This window comes from Scomber scombrus, chromosome 2 (genome assembly GCF_963691925.1).
Source record: "Scomber scombrus chromosome 2, fScoSco1.1, whole genome shotgun sequence".
In the NCBI taxonomy this organism is placed as follows: Eukaryota; Metazoa; Chordata; class Actinopteri; order Scombriformes; family Scombridae; genus Scomber; species Scomber scombrus.
Window position 1 is genome coordinate 8,180,188 of NC_084971.1, and position 19,037 is coordinate 8,199,224.

Below are 19,037 nucleotides of genomic sequence, written 5' to 3' on the forward strand. Positions count from 1 at the left end.
GAGCACATGAATTTATAGGGAAGACAGGGAGAGAGAGGGGAAAGTAAAATAGGCTAGAGGAATGGAAAATTACTATATTAAACTTGGTATAAAGTAGAGGTCCTTTAACCCACTGGAGCAAATGTATTATTATCTTAAGAATTTGATGGCAGCACCAGAAAAAGGCCTATTTGTGCTCTTGAGCTACATACAGTGGTTACTCCAATGCTGACCAGACTATGACAGAAGTACCAGATAATTTGACACTGGACTATAAGACATGTGTTTTAGCAGTAATGCAAACAAAACTAAGAATAAAGAAGGAAAGTGAAAATAGTATATTTCTGAGGATTTTGCGTGGGAATCAACATGCATCAGTCTTTATTTATGTATCACTATCGACATCTAGTGGCCATGAAGGTTACTGCTGCTAGTATATATTTATCAGGAGGGCAATTCAATAGAGCACGAACGGATGTAATGGTGGATAGTATATTTCTTTGCAGAGTGTATGAAATTTGTGAGTGTGAAGATTAATCAAATCTAAATAAAAAACAAAAAAACAAAACAGTATACCAGTGTTGTTTGAGTAACAAAGACCTACATATCAGTTAAATTGAACCCGCATCAGCTCAATTACAAAGTCTGCCTGCTGCCTTCAATTGTTCCTGATAAAACCTAAGAAAAAGAAGTGGTCATTTGCATACACGTTTGGCTAATTTTTGTACTTATGATTATTTCATTAATTTGTTGAATAAAGTTGAATTATGTTGAAGCTCTCTCTCAGCAGCTGAGCTCTGTGTGACTAACAGCCCTGGTGACTGTGGTTACCTAAGGTTATAAAGTATAATCTTTACATCGCGTGTCATACATTGTTTACACTGTAAACTTAAAAGAAGGCGAGAAGGCAACGCAATAGAAAAGCCCAAACTGGTTTCAAATCCAATAGTAAAGCTAATATTTGGTTTACAGGCGACATTAGCTTTAGCCTAACTTGTAACTGTTGGACGTTTGTAATGTGGGAATGTGATGTAACAAGATTTCTTTTATTTTTAATAATAAAAAAAAGTGTTAGACATTTATTTCCTGCTGTTTTAAAAGCTCCGGGAGGTCGGACTTCACAAGAAGCACCTGAAGGCAACTTTAGCCAACGGTGTACCGTATCTGCACGCGCATGCGCAGTGAGCTACATAGGAAGCAAAGCAGACGAGCTTGACGGATTATGATGTGGACATGTCGCTGAACGAGAGCAGCTGCTTTCAAATCATTTCTATGTGTTAATGTGCTCTCGGTAAAGAACTGGGTCTGTTTCAAAATGCAAGACTGACAGTTCCAAGCGGATAAGCAGTAACCGTATGTACACTTAATGGTATATTATTAAAATTTGAGCAACAATGATGTCAGAATGCGACCCAACAGAGACAGAAGCCGGCGAGCCCGAGCTGGACACCGTAGCCACAGCGGTGCCTCCGTCGGAGGCTAACTTTCGCTCGGTGGACCCTCCAAATGTATTATTTGACAGGAACGGGCTAGGGTTGGGACTTGCGGCGAACCCCGGAGCGGCCGTTCGTATTTCGGACTCTTGTGAAAGCGTCTTGACCGAGCTGGAGACGGACGGCTCCGGCGAAGAGGCGCTGTTGCTGCCGTGCATTGCAGGAAGCTCGTCGTCTCCGCGGGGTGGACGAGAGAAGCGAAGCAGGCGGAACAGACACAGCTCGTCGTCAGATAAAGACAACTTGGCCTCACCAGGTAATTTGTTTTGTTTTTTGGATCAAGGAAGTCGAGATCTGATTACAGTAAGTATGCGCGGATGAATACACAGGGCAGGTCAGGATATGCTCAACAAGGATGTGTCCTGAGCTAGACTACACAACATGTTTCATGGCTGTTTGATAGCAACTGATGATGTGTAACATTAGAGATAACAGAGTGCAACGTGGTCAAAACCTTCGCAAGAATATTACTCAAATAACTATTTCAATGTGGCTCCCAATGGGACACCCTCAAGGGGCCTCTGGTGGTTCCTGGACTATATTTTGGCCACCAAATTGGATAATGACAGGTTAAAAAAATGCATGATGACAGGTTAAGATGGATAATGACAAGTTAAAAGCAGTAACTTATTGAGCTGCCAGCTAAAACTATCCACACATCCATGTTACACTATAGATGGCTTGTTTGCGTTGAGGTGTAATCTCCCTGTGTTTGTTTTCCAGTCAGCTGATCTGATGCAATAGTTGCATGTTATCATCCATGTGGACGATATGAGCTGGCATGATGACCTCAATGTTACATGAAAGTCCAGCCACGAGTACAGTTAACTGTGTGACCGTCATAGTAAAACACGACTAGTCACACTTTTGTAATTGATTGATTTTTTTTTGTATTAATGCCAATTCAGATTTAGCATATGTTTTTCTCAGTGTATGTACAGACTCTATATTGCCACCATAGCCTCAGCTTTTCTACTGCTACTGCATTGCTTACCTGCTTTCACTCTCACATATTCCCAGCAACCGGATGTATTTTAAACTACAAAAAACTGATAAAGGAAGAACAAAGACAAGGTGATCTAGTCACCATGGAGGTGGCACATATTCTGACTTAGCTGCTAATTGGATTTTAACACTACTCCCACTCATACCGCCCACCTCATTCCCTGCAACACCATTTTAAAGCATTTGCTTCTCCAGTATTCACCTTTATTGGTCTGTCTCTCTCTTTCTCTCTCTCTTTCTCTGTTGGGATCTATTGTTCCACCATGTTCTTTCAGGGCCAGAAATCTAGGCCACAGGTAGGTGCGCTTAGCCCAAAATCACACGTGCCAGCATCCCACTTCCTCTGGCCCTTTTAGGATAATAGTGTTCAGGTGTAGAATAACATCAGTTTTTCTTTATCAGGTCAGTGCATCGTGAAGTAGTGGTCACATACTGCGCTGTACAGCATCTCTTTGTATGAGATAAACTGACGTGCAAATCTCCATTGCAAATTGTGGCAGCTGAAGTCTACCTGAATCTATGTGAGGTTAAACAGGTCAGTGGTAAAAATTTACATGCATCCAACCCACTAACCTGCATTCAGCTTTGGGTTCACTTGTGCTCGCAACCTTCTTTCAGCAGAGTCCATTGTGAGCGGAAGCAGGAAGCAGGTGTGCACGTATCTCATTGAAGTTTACACGAAATCCATTTATATACATTGATAAGCACAATCACATTTATTCTAAGGGCTTGCAATAGCATGAATATAAAGTAGTTTTTCAGTGTGGCCAATTTCGGAAATTAGTCATTTTCAGAGTGCAGTGTTGTGACATCTCACACACTGCACGCACCGCAGGTCAGCTGGTCTCTGGAGCCCTGACTGAGCCGAGCCCCCCCTGCTTTGAAAGAGCTCTGCAGGGTCCATTAACTGACCGAGGCCTCTGAGCGACAGATATTAAATATGCATAAGGCCTGTGAGCATGCAAACACGCATACGGCCACACACAAACACCCCGTTGTCTTGTACTCTGCATGCTGATGACGAAGAAGAAGGAATTCTTTTTTGGAGAGGGCGAGCATGCACGTGCGTTAACTTTCACTCACACTGTCTGCAGGTTGAGAATAATGGAAAGAAAGACGAGGAGAGAGAGAGACACACAGAGAGAGAGACAGAGAGAGAGACAGAGACATTTAAGCCTCCTGCAGTCACACTACACAGTGATACGATCAGACTTTCATCAACAGTACAGTGTAGAGAAAGCATGCCTCCCTCATCATGCGAGATAGCTGAATAAACACACTGAATTATCTCTTTTGTTGGAGGATGAAGATAACACCCACAGAAAGAGACAAGACTTTATCACAATCTTTCTGCAGGTCTCTGCTAACACCATATTATTTCCATATTTAAGTCAAATGGAGCTGCTTTTAGAGGCCACCACACAGATACCTTCATAGCCACACTATAAATAAAACATTTTTATGGCAGGGTGGTGTTGAGGTAATAAGAATGCTGCCAGCTTCAGGGGTGTCACCGTGTGCTGTAAAATCTGGACTGCATAGGGGCCTACTCAGGAAATAACATCTTCAGTAAATGGCTTGCTGTGCTTACTGGATAAGAGGACACATAGCCAGGGGATCACACATTACATATGCTCCAAATCAAGTTCGAGGAGTTTTGAATCTCTCCGTGAAACTGCTGTCAGTTAATGGACGTCGAAGGCATCTGGAGGCCTGACAATCTCGTCTTGAGTCACAAAGATCTGACCAGCTGGTGCGAGTTTCCCCAGATTACAGTCGCTCTACTTTTAGGCTCCTTGTAAGGCACAAATTAAATCATCTTTTTTTTTTTTTTTTTTTAGGATGACCTAGGCAATGCGAGCGCCAAGTGGAGCACACAACAAAACAGAAGTGCAGCCTTAGCTTCAAACTTCATTATAATTCTCCCCCTAGTGAGGTGTGCCTCCTACACAAACTTTGAGGCTTTTAGAGAGAGACGTCAGCGCTAACAGTTTGGAGTTGTTTTTGGGTGAATGGAAATGAAGTATTAATGCAGGCATAAATCATCCAAAACTTCAGAGGTCGGCTGCTGCATAAAAGCCTCACTTTGAGTTGGTCTCTAAACACTGTGCCCTATGCTAAGATATTCTCATATAAGCAATCAAGGTATGTCACATGACCAAGTATCATTTGTAAATCATCCAAAGTCAGTGATGTAAATTCCCTTTATTGTCTTCTCCCCCTTTTTTAAAATTTGCTTCTCTTTCCACCCCCCCCCCCCCCCCCCTTCAAGCAAATGAACAGTAAAGCAATCTTTGTTTCTCATTATCTCTCTGACAAATGACACATTGACTGCCCTCCCCCCCTTTGTCCACTCCTCCCTCCCTCTCTTCTCTTCTCTGTGTTTGTCCCTTCATCTCTGTCTTACATCCCACTGTGACTCCAGTGTGACTGATAGAGAACATATGGAGCCTTGCTGTCAGCTGACTGTTCCGCCTTATGCGAGGAGGAGGTAGAACATGTCATATCATATGATCAGGGCCCTCCACCAAAGAAATAATTAGCACCCCAAATCCATTGGAGCGCAGTCACACCCGGAGAACGACTAGATCTTCGAAGGCAATATAGAAAATGCTGTCTTCTGACAAGTGGCATAGGGAGTCGCTCAGCTGTCGCCTCGCTAGCTAGAAGGCACCTGGTTTAAATCCGCTGACCAGCTGGAGCCTGTCAGTGTGCAGTTTGCATGTTTTTTTCCCCCCTCCCACAGTCCAAAGACATTTTGGTGAAACGGTGTGTGGGCGTAAATGTGTTTGTGAGTGTGTGTGCAATAGATGAGTCCATGTTGAACCCCGCCTCTCATCCAATGTGTGCTGGGAACATCCTCCCATGATCCTGTATGAGGAAAAAGTACAAGAGGTTTAAAGAAAGGATGGATAGATGACTCCACTTGCCTCACAAATTGTGCACATTAAAGTGAGTATTTAGAGGAGAGATAGGAGAAGGAAAAGATGGACCTGTAGATTCTTCAAAGTCACAGAAATCAACAATATTTGGATGTTTTAAAAATAATAATTTCAGTTGATTTTCTACATACAGTACTATATGTACTGATATTTGATATTACACATTTTATTAGAGACATATCCTCTTTTTACTTGACCTAGATGACTTGTGAATACTTGAAAACATTCAGTTTTTCCTTTCAGTTGACAACTGAACACTGAGATGTATTCAGTAGTGAGGAATGAACTCTGGTAGGGTTTTGAAAAGATACCTCCTGCTTTCACTTTTGAATACTTTTTCCTGCTTAAAATGTGCTTTTTACCATTTCTAATCCTTTTAGCATTTTGCCATTGATGTGTCAGCATGCAATAAGTAGATAAGGTGCCAGCAGTATTACCAATATGTTTCAGTTATGACTGTTCTCATAATTGTTTAGCGGCGATACCGACGATCTGAGAATGTCAGGAGGCTTTGAGGGTGCGCAGAAGTGTATTACCGACATATTTTAACTGCGTGACATTAATTTAACGGCACATTTTCGGTGCCGTGTCATGGTTCCTCTCTTGAAGAAAAAGCAATTGCTATTTCACAGCGGTGCGCTCTTGATTGCCTGCAATGTAAATATGAATATTAATGTAAAACTATTTTTGTTCTAGGTACCAACAGCGGGGACTTCAACCATTTCCCCGATGATCCAGAGTTTGCAGATATCATCCAAAGGGCTGAACAAGCTATCGAGAACGGCGCCTTTCCAGAGAGGATTTCCCAGGGTTCCAGCGGGAGCTACTTTGTCAAAGACCCAAAAGGGGTGAGGAGACTGACAAATGAGAAGGAAATAAAGTTGAAATAAATGACTAAGATTTTGCATACTTTAAGTTCCCTGTAATGTTGAGAGGAGGTGAGGCGTTAGGAAGAATTTAAAGGAGAGGCTTGCTGAATAATTCAAGCGCCGATAATTGCATCAATAACAGATAGGCAGCATGCATGATTAGCGTCACATTAACATGTTTAATGTACACAGCAGGGAAAGCATATTGATCCTCGCTCATTAGCAGCATCTGTCACTTTACGTTTGCTGCTTAGAACTTTATATTTGCTCGCCTGTGGTTCCCTCGTCATCTTTCTTTAAAGGTTTCATGAAATAAAATAAAAAAGTGCTAGTTCTGTTCTTTGTCAATGTCTGCTGTGTTTTTCTGTTGTCTGCCATGTGCCACGTGAATGTTGAAATGCATTTTAGGCACTCTTATCATTCTCTTTTCCATCCACAGAAAATCATTGGTGTTTTCAAGCCAAAGTCAGAGGAGCCTTACGGTCACCTGAACCCAAAATGGACCAAATACTTTCACAAGGTACACTGTGTCGCATGTTTAATTGGTCTAAACCAGAGGTGTCCAAACTATTCCATAAAGGGCTACGTGGCTGCAGGTTTTCATTCCAACCAGGCAAGAGCACACAAGGCTTGACTCATTTAATCAGCTGATCTCAGTCTTCAGACAATTGATCACACGGCCCTTTACAGAATAGTTTGGACATGCCTGGTCTAAACAGACTGAAGCAATATATAAGATGATATGGCAACACTGCGCAACAAGTCTCCTAACCTCTGCATGTCCTCGTGTCTCTCATTAGCTCTGCTGTCCGTGTTGTTTCGGTCGAGGCTGCTTGTTGCCTAACCAGGGTTACCTCTCGGAGGCCGCCGCCTCACTGGTTGATACCAAGCTCGGCCTGGGAGTGGTGCCAAAAACCAAGGTGATACGCGTGATTAAAGTGCAAAGTTCCTAAGTTCCTACTTTAAATCAGTCTGTAGCTGAAACTGATGTCTAAACTTGATGTAAATGTAGTCAAATCGAATATTCAGTGAATGGTATGGTATGGTATGGTATGGTATGGTATGGTATGGTACTGTATGGTAAGTTGTTGCACTGTGGTCACCGGTTGTGAACTGATCCTTCTCTATCAGGTGGTGTTTTTGGCCAGTGAGACATTCCACTACAGCGCCATCGACAGAGCCAAATCCAGGGGGAAGAAGTACGCCTTAGAAAAAGTCCCCAAAGTGGGACGACGATTCCACAGAGTGGGCCTACCACCCAAGGTAACACTGACCTAATGTCATAAGCTTTTCATCTTTTTGTATACACACATTTTATTATGATCATTGACTTTCAAATTACACAGGTTTTTTTGTCATTATATTTTCCTGTCGTAACTCTTATCTCGTGTTGTTTCATTCTAGTCAGGTATATCCTTTGGCTTTTATCTGAAGGCTCTTTTTATACAGAGATCCTGTATTATATCCACCCTTTTGTTCTTTACCACTCAAGCAAACAAAGTCGTCCCACGTTTTCTTTTATATATCATTCTGACGTTCTGGATTCAGACACGTGACATGGAAGACAACAGCGTCTGCTCCCTGTCCCTTTTACACAGACATCGATCCGGCTCTGTGACTAACTCTGTAACCGGCTTATTGGAGGAGCGCTCCGTGTCCGCACCTTTTTGTACAGAACACCAAGGCTGAATAAAGGGGCATTGAACAGACTGTGTAAAAGGAGCTTAAGTTAATGTTATTGTATGATTTAGAAGGGCTGTTATTCAGAGGGCCTTACAAATGGTGTGATAAGGAAAATACCATGTTTTTTTAATAACTATGAGGAGAATGTCTTTAGCAATGCTGTATTTTCTCTGTGCATGGGGTGCTTTTTTAACATTATCTTTGTGAAAGCAGTCCTCAGAATATCTCCTGCAGCCTCTGGCAGTGGACGGTAAAAGGAATCATTTCACGCTGTTGCCTGAAAAGACAGATTCAGTCAAATAAATAGGATAGAGGAAGAATAAATGTCATCTCTGCTTTAAATTGTGTTCTTTATTTCAGGATCTTTCAAACGGCGAACGGATATTCTTAAATCTTCCCCCTATCTAGTGCCAATCAAAAACATAGAGAACAGCTTAGGGTGCTGCTCTCTATCTGTCATCTGAGACAGACTTCATGATGTTCTCTAGCTTTGCAGATCTTACAGTATGTGTTGTGAAAACGTTGTTGCCAAATTTGTTTTGAGGAAGTGGTTTCTTATTTCATCTGTCAGACACCGCTGACATTTTTAGCCCCTCAACATCCAAATTTCACATATTGCATAATCACGCCACACCGCAACATGACCAATGCAATCAAATTAATTTTGCATTACATTCAATGCTGCAAGTACAGTGGTGGTGGTTTAAGTGTGTGTAATGTATCTTCGCAGGTGGGCTCGTTTCAGCTGTTTGTGGAGGGTTACCGTGAAGCCGACCACTGGCTGCGGCGCTTCGAGGCGGAACCTCTGCCCGAGAACATCAGGAAGCAGCTGCAGTCGCAGTTTGAGAGGCTGGTGGTGCTGGACTATGTCATCAGAAACACAGGTGAGGGGTGTGTCTGCTGGCATTTAATAGTGTTTACTGAACTCAACCCAGAATGTTTGCAGTTGGCTTTTCCACAAGTACGAGAGCATGTTGAGTTAAATTCACGCTTGTCATGATGGCCAATAAATCTGATTGCTGTCGGATTGTATTCTCCCTCCACACCTATGTATCTACATATATACAAGAGTCAGTGACAAAAGGGGGTTGGCAAGATGAACAATTCAAAAATATATTTTTAGAAATTCTTAAAAGCAGCACCAGGTTTGTTAAAATGTACATTTTGTAATTTTGTTGGTTTTAAGTCATTTGAAATGAGATTTGCTCCATTTTTTAAAAACAAAAAGTAAGACTGAATGCTCCTGAAAATGTCAAATGGTGTAACCACAAAATAATGATAAATATGAAATATTTTATCCACCTACAGTGTATTTACAGTAAGTGCACTTATACAAATAATTACTTCATTTAAAAAAATGTAAATGGTTCCTGATTTACATGATTCCCCAGATTAAATATAATATTTAGAACAATTGTATTCCATTACCTTTATTTAATATAAAAAGTTATAATGTAAGATCATGTCAAACTATTTGATAGGGTGTTTTATTGATAATTTAGCATTTTTAAGCAAGTTGAATTATTTGGTGAAAAATGTTTATACTTACACCAGTTAGACATTTTTGCCATAATCCTCTAATATATTCTCTCAAAATGGAAAGCAAACACTTTATGCTGGCTCCACAAAAAAATGTGTGCAAGTTATTCATATGTTTATTTTCAAATTTTAACCCCTTTAAATTTGACTAAACTACATCAACAGTAAAAAAAACATCACTGACCCATGTATATCTCTGGATATAATGTTACTTTTTTATTTCAGATTGTTCTTATTGCTTGTTTACTTACTTATTATTTATTGTAGTTTTGACGCTCTTTCTATTTTTGCTACCCACCTTGCTGCTGTAACACTGAAAATGTCCCCATCGTTGGACTAATAAAGGATTATCTTATGTTACAAACACTTCATTTCCATTTCTTCTTTGTCCTCCTCCTTAGATCGAGGGAACGACAACTGGTTGATCAAGTATGAGAAGCCGGGAGAGGGAGAAGGAGAAAAGGTGAGGTTAAATCAATAGGTAGTAATCATAAAGCAAGTAGTTGCCGGAGTGCAGTTACATTTTCATCTTCGGACACGGCCCATGTTAGCCCAGATCTGCAGTCAGGATGATTTTGAATATCTCCCTCCCTCATTCAAAATGCATGACACACAGAGGCCAACACAGACACACAATGGCTTGGATACTATAGGTCTGGAACAATCCAGTGCCCCTCTGACCTTGCTGCCAGAATACTCTCAGACTATCTATCATCAATCATTATTTGCCACGTATTGATAAATGAGCAAAGCTTGTCATCTATCTGCCCCAATTACTCATCCTTTTGGGCAGTGATCAATAACTAGCGGGGTCTTTGGTCATTAATCATTCAGTCAGTTATCTGCGGTGGCTTCTCTCTGATCCTCTCTTTCCTCTCACTGTAGGATGCAGAGTGGCCAGAGAACAGTCCGGAATCCTGCACCAAGATCGCAGCCATCGACAACGGCCTGGCCTTCCCCTTTAAACACCCTGATGAATGGAGAGCCTGTATGTTTGTCTCTTTCCATCCCAAGATCTTTCGTCTGCTGTTTTTGCTACAGACTGTCTCTGTCACCGCCTTGTCTGTCATCATGGTGTAAACAGTGGTTATTTATTTTAATCCTGGAGCACATGTGGCTGTATTTATTTAGTTTTTTTTTTCTTGTATGACTTACACAAGAGAGAGATGTTACATGTTAATTATTTAGCTTTAGAAGTGTTGGTGGACAGATTCTCGTACCTTTTGAACAGAGCCTGGCTAGCTGTTTCCATTCATAATGTTATGCTAAGCTAAGTGGCTGCTGGCTATAGCTTCATATTTATTTATTCATATATTTCCAAAACAAAACAGCATAGACACAACATTGTATAACCAGATGTGTGTGGACTGTAGCAGTAGACAAAGGCCACTACTCTTATTGTCCGACAGTGTGTTGTGAGAGCTTATGACCAACTGCACTGTTGTGCTGCCTCCTTCCTTCAGATCCGTTCCACTGGGCATGGCTTCCCCAGGCTAAGGTGGCCTTCTCCCAGGAGACCAGAGACCTAGTGTTGTCCCGTCTCTCTGACATGAACTTTGTCCAGGACCTCTGTGAGGACCTGTATGAGATGTTTAAGGTACATGTCAACCTCAGAAACTGTTTCTTTATAGAAAATAAAAATTGTAATAATACAGGCCGCAAAGTAGTGAATTAGTAACATTTTCTGTCTTTTTAGACGGATAAAGGATTTGACAAAACCATGTTTGAGAGACAGATGTCTGTCATGAGGGGACAAGTGAGTTTTCCTATTGTTCTTCTAAAGTGAATGTTTGGACTTTGTTGTTTCAGTCAGTTTTTCTGCATTATCTCTTTCTCTTCTATGTCCTGTTCAGTTCTTTCTGACTCTTTCCTTTTACATGCTCTCTCTCTCGCTCTCTCGCGCTCTCTCGCTCTCTGCATCACTTTTCTTGTGTGTCTATCCTGCGCCTCACCTCTAAACCTGCTTGCGTTTACTTTTTGTCCACTCTTTCTTCAGCCAGTGTCTTACGCCTTGTTCATTCTTTATGTTGGGCTTAGTGGGCACATTAAGTAGTAATGTAAAATGCTTCTAGCAGTTTGATTGTAAATGAACACTGAATGCATTAAAGCATATAAAACTGATCTGCATAATGATCCAGTTTTCTATGTCTGTGTGTGTATACAGTTTTCAAGTCCCTTAGGAGTGATACACAATATTTCCAACATCTGCTGAAGTTCTAAGAGTTAAACACAAATCTTCCCATAAACTTAAATGCAACCAATACTTGAAACTGCAACCGTTATCTTACTTCTCTTTTGCACTGCACGGTTTCTGTGTCTCATGCATGAATCCTGTTTGTCCCCAGGTGTTGAACCTGACCCAGGCACTCAAGGATGGGAAGAGTCCCATCCAGTTGGTGCAGATGCCTCGGGTGGTGGTGGAACGTAGCCGCTCAGGTGGGCAGGGACGCGTGGTCACGCTGGGCAACGCCTTTACGCAAACCTTCCACTGCAAGCGGCCCTTTTTCTCCTCTTGGTAGTCAGAGAACAATTATGAAGGGGAGCTGAGGAGAGACTTCAGAAACGGTTTCCTTTTTGTCCTGAAGCCAGGAAGTGAGGAAGAGTGGAAATGAGGGATAAAAAAAAAAAAACAGAATGTCACACTGGAAATTGCTTGTATTTGTCAAGAGGAAGACTTGGATGATAGAAAGTAAGATGAAGAATGTTTCCTGAAGAAATTGGGCCTCATTTTGTAAAGAGTTCGCAGAGAAGTATGCGAGCTGGCGAGATCGGCATTCCAGTGTCTCCTAGAGACAGAGGGGGCTGTTTGTGGTTACCATGGCAACTTGATTGGATAATCAGCTTTTCCACAGAGGTGGGTTTTGTTTATTGTTAGAATGCAGAAAGAATTTTTTTACCCACCCAAAGTACCTACTGAAGGCTCTTACAAGGTCTCTTAGTGGGGCTAATGGCCAAAGAACAAGCACTTGCAAACCACAAATTACCAGATCTGTGGTCCAGTGGTGTTTGGGATTTCTCTCCGGAAATGTTTTTTTTCTTGGGCAACATTGCTCCTTCTTTGGGATAAAGTCTAAATACTATTCGCTTTGCCTTGTAGGATTACTTATTGAAATATAAATGTGCACTTGCACTGCTGGAAGTGTTTGACTAGTTCCTCATAACTGGGAGAAACTGCTCTTTAAACCCAGTGTTAGTTTTCAGAAGCATATCTGTTGAACAAACACAAACCCAGTGTCTTCAATTCTCACTACTGCCAAAATCTGTCTGCAAAAGGAATATTGAAAAGCCTCAAGAGAAGAATATTGTTGAAACTTGAATTTAAAACTCTTCACCGGAGGAGGAGGACTAGGATTAAACACATTGCTTGAATGTAATCCGTTTACCGTTTCTACACAGATTCTTGCTCCTAAACATTTCAATACGAGCGAATGCTGTCAAAAATAGAATTTTCTCGTAACGATGAATGTATTTGTTGTTTGACATGTATTTAATTGCTGGCAAGCAGCTTTCTCTTTGAACCTCGTGGCACGGGGGTGGCACCTCGCCCCTCCCCTTTACGACACATGAGGAGGAAAATCAAACTTGACGACGATATTTCACACTTGCTCGATGCCGTTGTGTTTTCTTATGTATGCATCTTGAAATTTTTATTCCAACTCAATGATTGTATGAGAAGAGTTGTATATTGTATGTAACAGATGAAAAATAAAAATTGGGAAATTGGATTCTTTGTGTTTGTTCAGTGTTTTTTTTACAGGCTCACAGAAAAAGCAGTGTTGATAGCACACAGTGTATTGTACCTAAAGTAAAAGTCATCCAACAGTACAGCAGAGCTCAGTTGACATGGGTGAGACTGTTTCCTCACACTTGTGGCAGTACCTTTAAACATGGAGACCTAATGATTAACTGTTTCCAGGAAAACTGTGTAACCTCAAACCAAAGTCAGCTATTAATAACTGTTGAAAGAATGAGCAAGCTTTGTGTGTTGTGGTAAAAAAAAAAAAAAAAAAACTAAAATTGGAATATTTCTATACAACACATCTGAGAAATGAGGCTTTCACATACTAACAATGATCTAAGAACATAATAAGAAAACAACAGGCCAAAACAGCATTATGGGTCTTCTCTGGTATAATCTACTAAAGACGGTTGTACCCTGAGGTTCGGTCATTTTCTGCTTGACTTCCTATACAAACAAAATCAGCAATTTAGAGGATACGCCTACTCAGTCTCCATGATTCATCATAAATTGTTGTCATGGCGATATCAATAAAACACTCTGTTATTTGTAGAACTTAAATTGTCTGTCACACTGTCCCTGACTGAGGGTAGTTCAGCCAAGAACAAACTGGAATGACTTTAGCGACTAAGAGCTAAAACAAAGACAAACAGTCTGTTTAAGGAGGGCGTAAACAGTATCCACTGTCTGAACTCATCATAAACATACAAAAAAACACATTAAACACATGTAACCTGTACATTATATTTAATAAAAAACATCACAGAGATTTGACAGGTTAAGTTGTCCACACTGCAATCAGACACATACAGTATACCTCATATAGACAGCCTTTAGCTGTCTATATGCTTTTTATTGATCAATTCACCTCATACAAAGTTCAGAGAAAACCTAAATGAAATCAGTATTTAGTGTGGCCATGTGTTGCCTTTAAATCAGCAGCAGTTCTTCTTTGTACAGCTACTGGGCAGGTCAGTTGTTCTTGCATCTTGGAGAAGTTGCCACAGTTCTGTGGTTATTTAGATGTCTCGGTTGCTTCTGTGTCTTTATGTACTCACAGCCTTCCACCATCATGTTGAAATCAGGGCTCTGTGGAGGCCATACCATCTGTTGACAGGCCCCGGCAGCATGTTTTAGGTGGTTGTCCTGCTGCAGAATGAATTTGGGACCAATCAGATGCCTCCCAGATGGCATGGCATTAAGGATAAGAAACATCTAAACTGGCTAAAACCATTGCACGTTGCTGCAAATCTCTTATTTGATGGTAGGAAACAAAAATAATACAGCCAACACAGGAAATAAGTCAAGCGTGTGCACCCACTAGACCAGCTCTAACATACTGCTGCCTGTTCTTTGAGTCACACAGACATCATAGATATCTACCTAAATAGCAAAGGTAAGATCAATATACTGCCAGTTTATAATGGTTGTTAGACTCACAGCATTTTAAATTAAGGCATTGGTGAGCATAGGTTGTCATGTGCACACAAACACGTGCATAATTTACTGTTGCCCTCATTAAAGCATCTCTACATGCATCTGCAAAAGAAACACGTGCACAAAACGCACACCCACATACTTCCTCTACAGTGTGCTCCTCCCCAGGCATGACTGAAGCAAAGTGTCACAGCCACACATACACACATAGATAAAGGTTGTGCCCCCCCCCCCCCACACACACACACACACACACACGCTGATAGAGCACATCTGGAGAGGCGATAACATGTGACGGTGTTGCAATATCATCAGTATGAGGTGTCAGCAGGAGGTTGCCTTACACTGCCCCCATGTGGAAAACTGACCTCATGCTGCTCATGGGCCAAACATAAAGGTACAGTATATAAATACAGGACACTGATGCTGCACACTGCTTCTTTACATCAATAAAACTGGAGTATATTTTGTGTCTGGTTCAGAAACATAGAAAGTCTTCAATGTGAATATGTCTGAAGAGTGAAACAGGTTTTACAGGTTTGTTGGCCTTTGTTGTAAAAGGCCAGTTTGTTGCAAATTCTTTCATTTATTTGATTATTTGAACATTATTTGTCATATTTGCTTTAACATATATGCATTAATTGAGTTTTTCTTTGATGTTATATATTTGACTTTATTATTGAAATTGTTTTGTTTTTTTGGAGCAATTTAATCCCATACTTACAGTTCCTTCATACATTTTACATTTTACAATCACAAACAGAATGTAAACACAGTAATACTACATTTTTAACCTCCTTTTTAGGCTAACAGATGGTACAAGGGAAATATATGAAGTTAAAGAAAATCCCTCAAAATGCACACAAAAACACTGGCTTTTAAAATGCAGCTATAACACTCACTGTGTGCAGGTAGCATATTAAAATTGAAAAAATAATGCATCGTTATCTTTTCTCTGTAGATGTGTGTACATCAGTCGTTCAATGGTCTATCTATCATACATCTACAGGCAAACTGCAGAGACCCTCTAATTTAAGTGGTGCATGTTTAATCACTCTGGAAATGACTGAACTGCTCCCCTTGTGGAGAATTTGAATAAGTGAATTTGAGTTCATGTGAGAAAATCCATGTTAAAAGGGGGGAAATAACACTTTTTACAGATGTTGATTAATTTTCTGTTAATGCTCCTGCTGTTAACTTATATAACCTCCACCGAGCCTCTGAGGAAAAAAACGGCTGAACAAAGTTAAACATTCATTAAATTCATACATATTTTTTAAGATCTCACACGATAAAACACACTGGCAGTGGCTGAAATCAAAAGTTGTACAGTCTTGTACAATGAAACTGGGCGGTTTCGGTAACTTCATGTCATGAAGGAAACACAGGCCTGTGTCTGCTATATTTGTATGAACGTGTATATTTTCCCCCACTAGATGGCGCGCTTTATCACAGCAGCTTGAGTCGCTCCACAGTGCGCTTCAGGCTCTTGGTTCAGTCAGTTCAGTCACAAGGCAGTCTGCAAATCTGCAGGCACTGATGACTCTGATGATGACTCTTACATTGATACAGACTTTAGCAACTAGTTTCATGTAGTTGTAATCTTCTTCTTTTTTAAATCCAGCAGCAGATCTGCGCAGTAAAGAAGCGCAGTGGAGACTATATTTATTTCTATTTATTATTTAGGGTCTGGCTGTTGGAAGTTTGGAAAGAAAACATTTAATATAAGGTATAAATCACATTTATCCGAGACTTCTGGTGCTGTCGATATTTATGACAATGCACTTACTTTTACTCGCAGCGGCCTTTTTTTTTGCGCACGACTTGACCGCAGCCGTGCGCTCTGACAGGTGCGCCTCCCGCTGCGACGTGATCTTGTGTCCAAGCCCCAGCTGTCTCTCCGGGTACGTCCCAGACCGGTGTAACTGCTGCCTGATGTGTTCACCAAGTGAGGGAGACCCCTGTGGCCGCAAAAATGACTTGCCCTGCGGGGAAGGCTTGGAGTGCAAGCTGCTCACCGCGGGGAGGCGGCGAGACTCCAGGGGGTTCTGCCGGTGCAAGATGGAGCATGAAGTATGTGGAAGCGACGGGATAACGTATGGTAATGTGTGTAAAATGAGAGCAGTCAACCGTAAAGCTCTGCAGAAGGGGAGACCCGCAGTTAGCCAAGCGCACAAAGGACCCTGTTCACCTTCAGGCACAGGTAGGGCTGACTGAATGCTCAGAGGGAAACAGACATGTGTTTTTACTCAATGTTAGCTTTTAGGCCCACAAGTTGTCTTTTGTTATTTAAGGGTTGTGTGTGAGTAAAATGTATGATCATATAAATCACTCCAAAATCTCTAAACGCACTTGAAATGTGTCTGGTTGGTCTGAAACTGTATATTTAACTATTTATATAGCCTATGTAAAAAAAACTATAAAAATGTGTAAATGTACAGTGCCAGAAAAACACAATGACAGCTAATGGTTCTTGCTTAAATTATTGTTCTGTTTTGAGATTTGTGCAACATACATGTGAAATTAAAATCAAATCAAATCAAATAATTGACAATTAGGAGTGGAAAGTGAGAAAAAACACTTCTTCTAATGTTTTAAAGTCACCTCATACAATAGAATGACTGCTCAGATCTGTATTTATTATAATGACATACTTGCAGTTGAATTAGCTTTTGCAGTACTTTGCTAAAAATAAAACAAAAAAACAAAGCCAAATTTAACAGTTAGACAATCATCTTGAGTATGAGCTTTTAAAAAAAATCCCAATCTTGAAATAATATTTATGTTATATGTATATTATGTTTAAGTTGAAGGATGTAAAGAATAGATTACATTGCATTAAAGATCCAGTACAAAAAAGAAAAGTTTATTTTATGTTTGTATGTTATATAGTGTGTGTATATGTTAACGCAGTGGCTTCTTCATGTCAGTACAGGTCGTACCCTGGTCCATCCCAGCAGCCCTCGCTACAAGTTCAACTTCATCGCTGACGCAGTGGAGAAAATAGCCCCTGCTGTCGTCCACATTGAGCTGTTCGTAAGGTGCGGCATGTGTGTGTGTTTCTGTGTGTGTGTGTGTGTGTGTGTGTGTGTGTGTGTGTGTGTGTGTGTGTGTGTACAGTGTATCTGGGACAATTTACAGCTTGAGGAATAGTTGTGTAAAAGACAAATCTGTCTTTGCAGAATATATCAAAGAGTACATCAGAGAAATGTGTCTCTCCTCCCTCTCACTTGTAATTTCACTGTAGATTTAAATGAAGAATGTGGAAAATCTTCTTAGTGCACATGAGATGATGAATGGGAACTTTAAACAACTTCTACTAATACAAGCTGCACCCAGCAACCTGCTGCTTCTTTTTTCCCAACTAGGGTGTTGACTTTCAAGTCAAAACTTGTGCTGTTAGAGTATAAAGTTGCTCTGAGATACAATTTTATTATTTTTCTTCTCCCTCAGTACTAGTCTGCTTCTCTCTGTCTCCAGACATCCTCTGTATGGTCGTCGCGTGCGTCTCTCCAGCGGCTCTGGTTTCATCGTGACCCACTCAGGTGTGATTGTGACAAACGCTCACGTGGTGACCACAGCTGCCGCGGTGACAGGGAGGCCCCAGCTGCGTGTTCAGCTCCACGACGGCAACGCGTACGAGGCCATGCTCAGAAATATAGACAAGAAGGCAGACATCGCCACTATCAAAGTCAATCCTCAGGTAAACATACACACTTCACACAGACTCATTTACAACCTCAAGTCAAGAGCCTAAAAAAATCACACTGACGGCAAGAATCAGATATAAGATCAGCACACTGCACCGGTGGCTCTGCAGAGGTCTGACACAGTTTTGCAAGACGTTCAGAGAGCTGGCTGGAATACTTTTATAAACACCAGCTCTGTGACTCACAGACACAGCACTGATGTGTGTATTCTCGCACTCATATCTCAAATACTTGGACGGTTCTGTAAGCTTTAAAGTCTTCTTGGTTTTCTCTCTGTCTGCCTCTCTTCAGAGGTCATTCATCATTTGTAGCCTATTTTTTTTCTCTGCATGTCTGTGTTACCTCATGCGTGTGTTGTTGATAATTCAGACTGTATGTATGTGTGTTCATATCGGAGCAGAAGAAGCTTCCTGTGCTGACTCTGGCCCAGTCAGCTGATCTGAGGCCAGGGGAGTTTGTGGTGGCGATTGGCAGCCCCTTCGCTCTGCAGAACACTGTCACCACCGGCATCGTCAGCACCGCCCAGAGAGACGGCAAGGAGCTCGGCATCATGGACTCAGACATGGACTACATCCAGACTGATGCTATTATTAACGTGAGCTCAAACACACACACAAACACACACACACACACACACACAC

The 19,037-nt window shown here is 41.2% G+C and overlaps 2 protein-coding genes across 2 annotated transcripts in view; both read left to right on the forward strand.

Annotated features, from left to right (window-relative positions):
• The first annotated feature begins 1,191 nt into the window (after positions 1-1,191).
• Positions 1,192-13,235, forward strand: pi4k2b (phosphatidylinositol 4-kinase type 2 beta). Its single transcript, XM_062427688.1, has 11 exons — positions 1,192-1,728; positions 6,116-6,267; positions 6,728-6,808; positions 7,089-7,208; positions 7,420-7,551; positions 8,702-8,855; positions 9,912-9,973; positions 10,396-10,498; positions 10,974-11,107; positions 11,207-11,266; positions 11,856-13,235. The coding sequence occupies exons 1-11, from the start codon at positions 1,374-1,376 to the stop codon at positions 12,027-12,029; spliced, it is 1,527 nt and encodes a 508-aa protein (XP_062283672.1). The 5' UTR covers positions 1,192-1,373; the 3' UTR covers positions 12,030-13,235.
• A 3,230-nt stretch (positions 13,236-16,465) lies between these two features.
• The window catches only part of htra3a (HtrA serine peptidase 3a), a 4,464-nt gene continuing 1,892 nt past the window's right edge, over positions 16,466-19,037 (forward strand). The window contains exons 1-4 of the mRNA XM_062427699.1: positions 16,466-16,883; positions 17,622-17,727; positions 18,167-18,389; positions 18,797-18,991. Of these exons, the coding sequence (XP_062283683.1) occupies positions 16,466-16,883; positions 17,622-17,727; positions 18,167-18,389; positions 18,797-18,991 (942 nt within the window). The remainder of the gene's footprint in view (positions 16,884-17,621; positions 17,728-18,166; positions 18,390-18,796; positions 18,992-19,037) is intronic.

What these genes read in the sequence shown, in the direction of transcription:
- pi4k2b (XM_062427688.1), top strand. Translation starts at nt 1,374, where the DNA reads ATGATGTCAGAATGCGACCCAACAGAGACAGAAGCCGGCGAGCCCGAG. An exon ending in TTGTCAAAGACCCAAAAGGG is followed by an intron (nt 6,268 to 6,727) that starts GTGAGGAGACTG and finishes TTCCATCCACAG; the next exon opens with AAAATCATTGGTGTTTTCAA. An exon ending in ACCTGTATGAGATGTTTAAG is followed by an intron (nt 11,108 to 11,206) that starts GTACATGTCAAC and finishes CTGTCTTTTTAG; the next exon opens with ACGGATAAAGGATTTGACAA.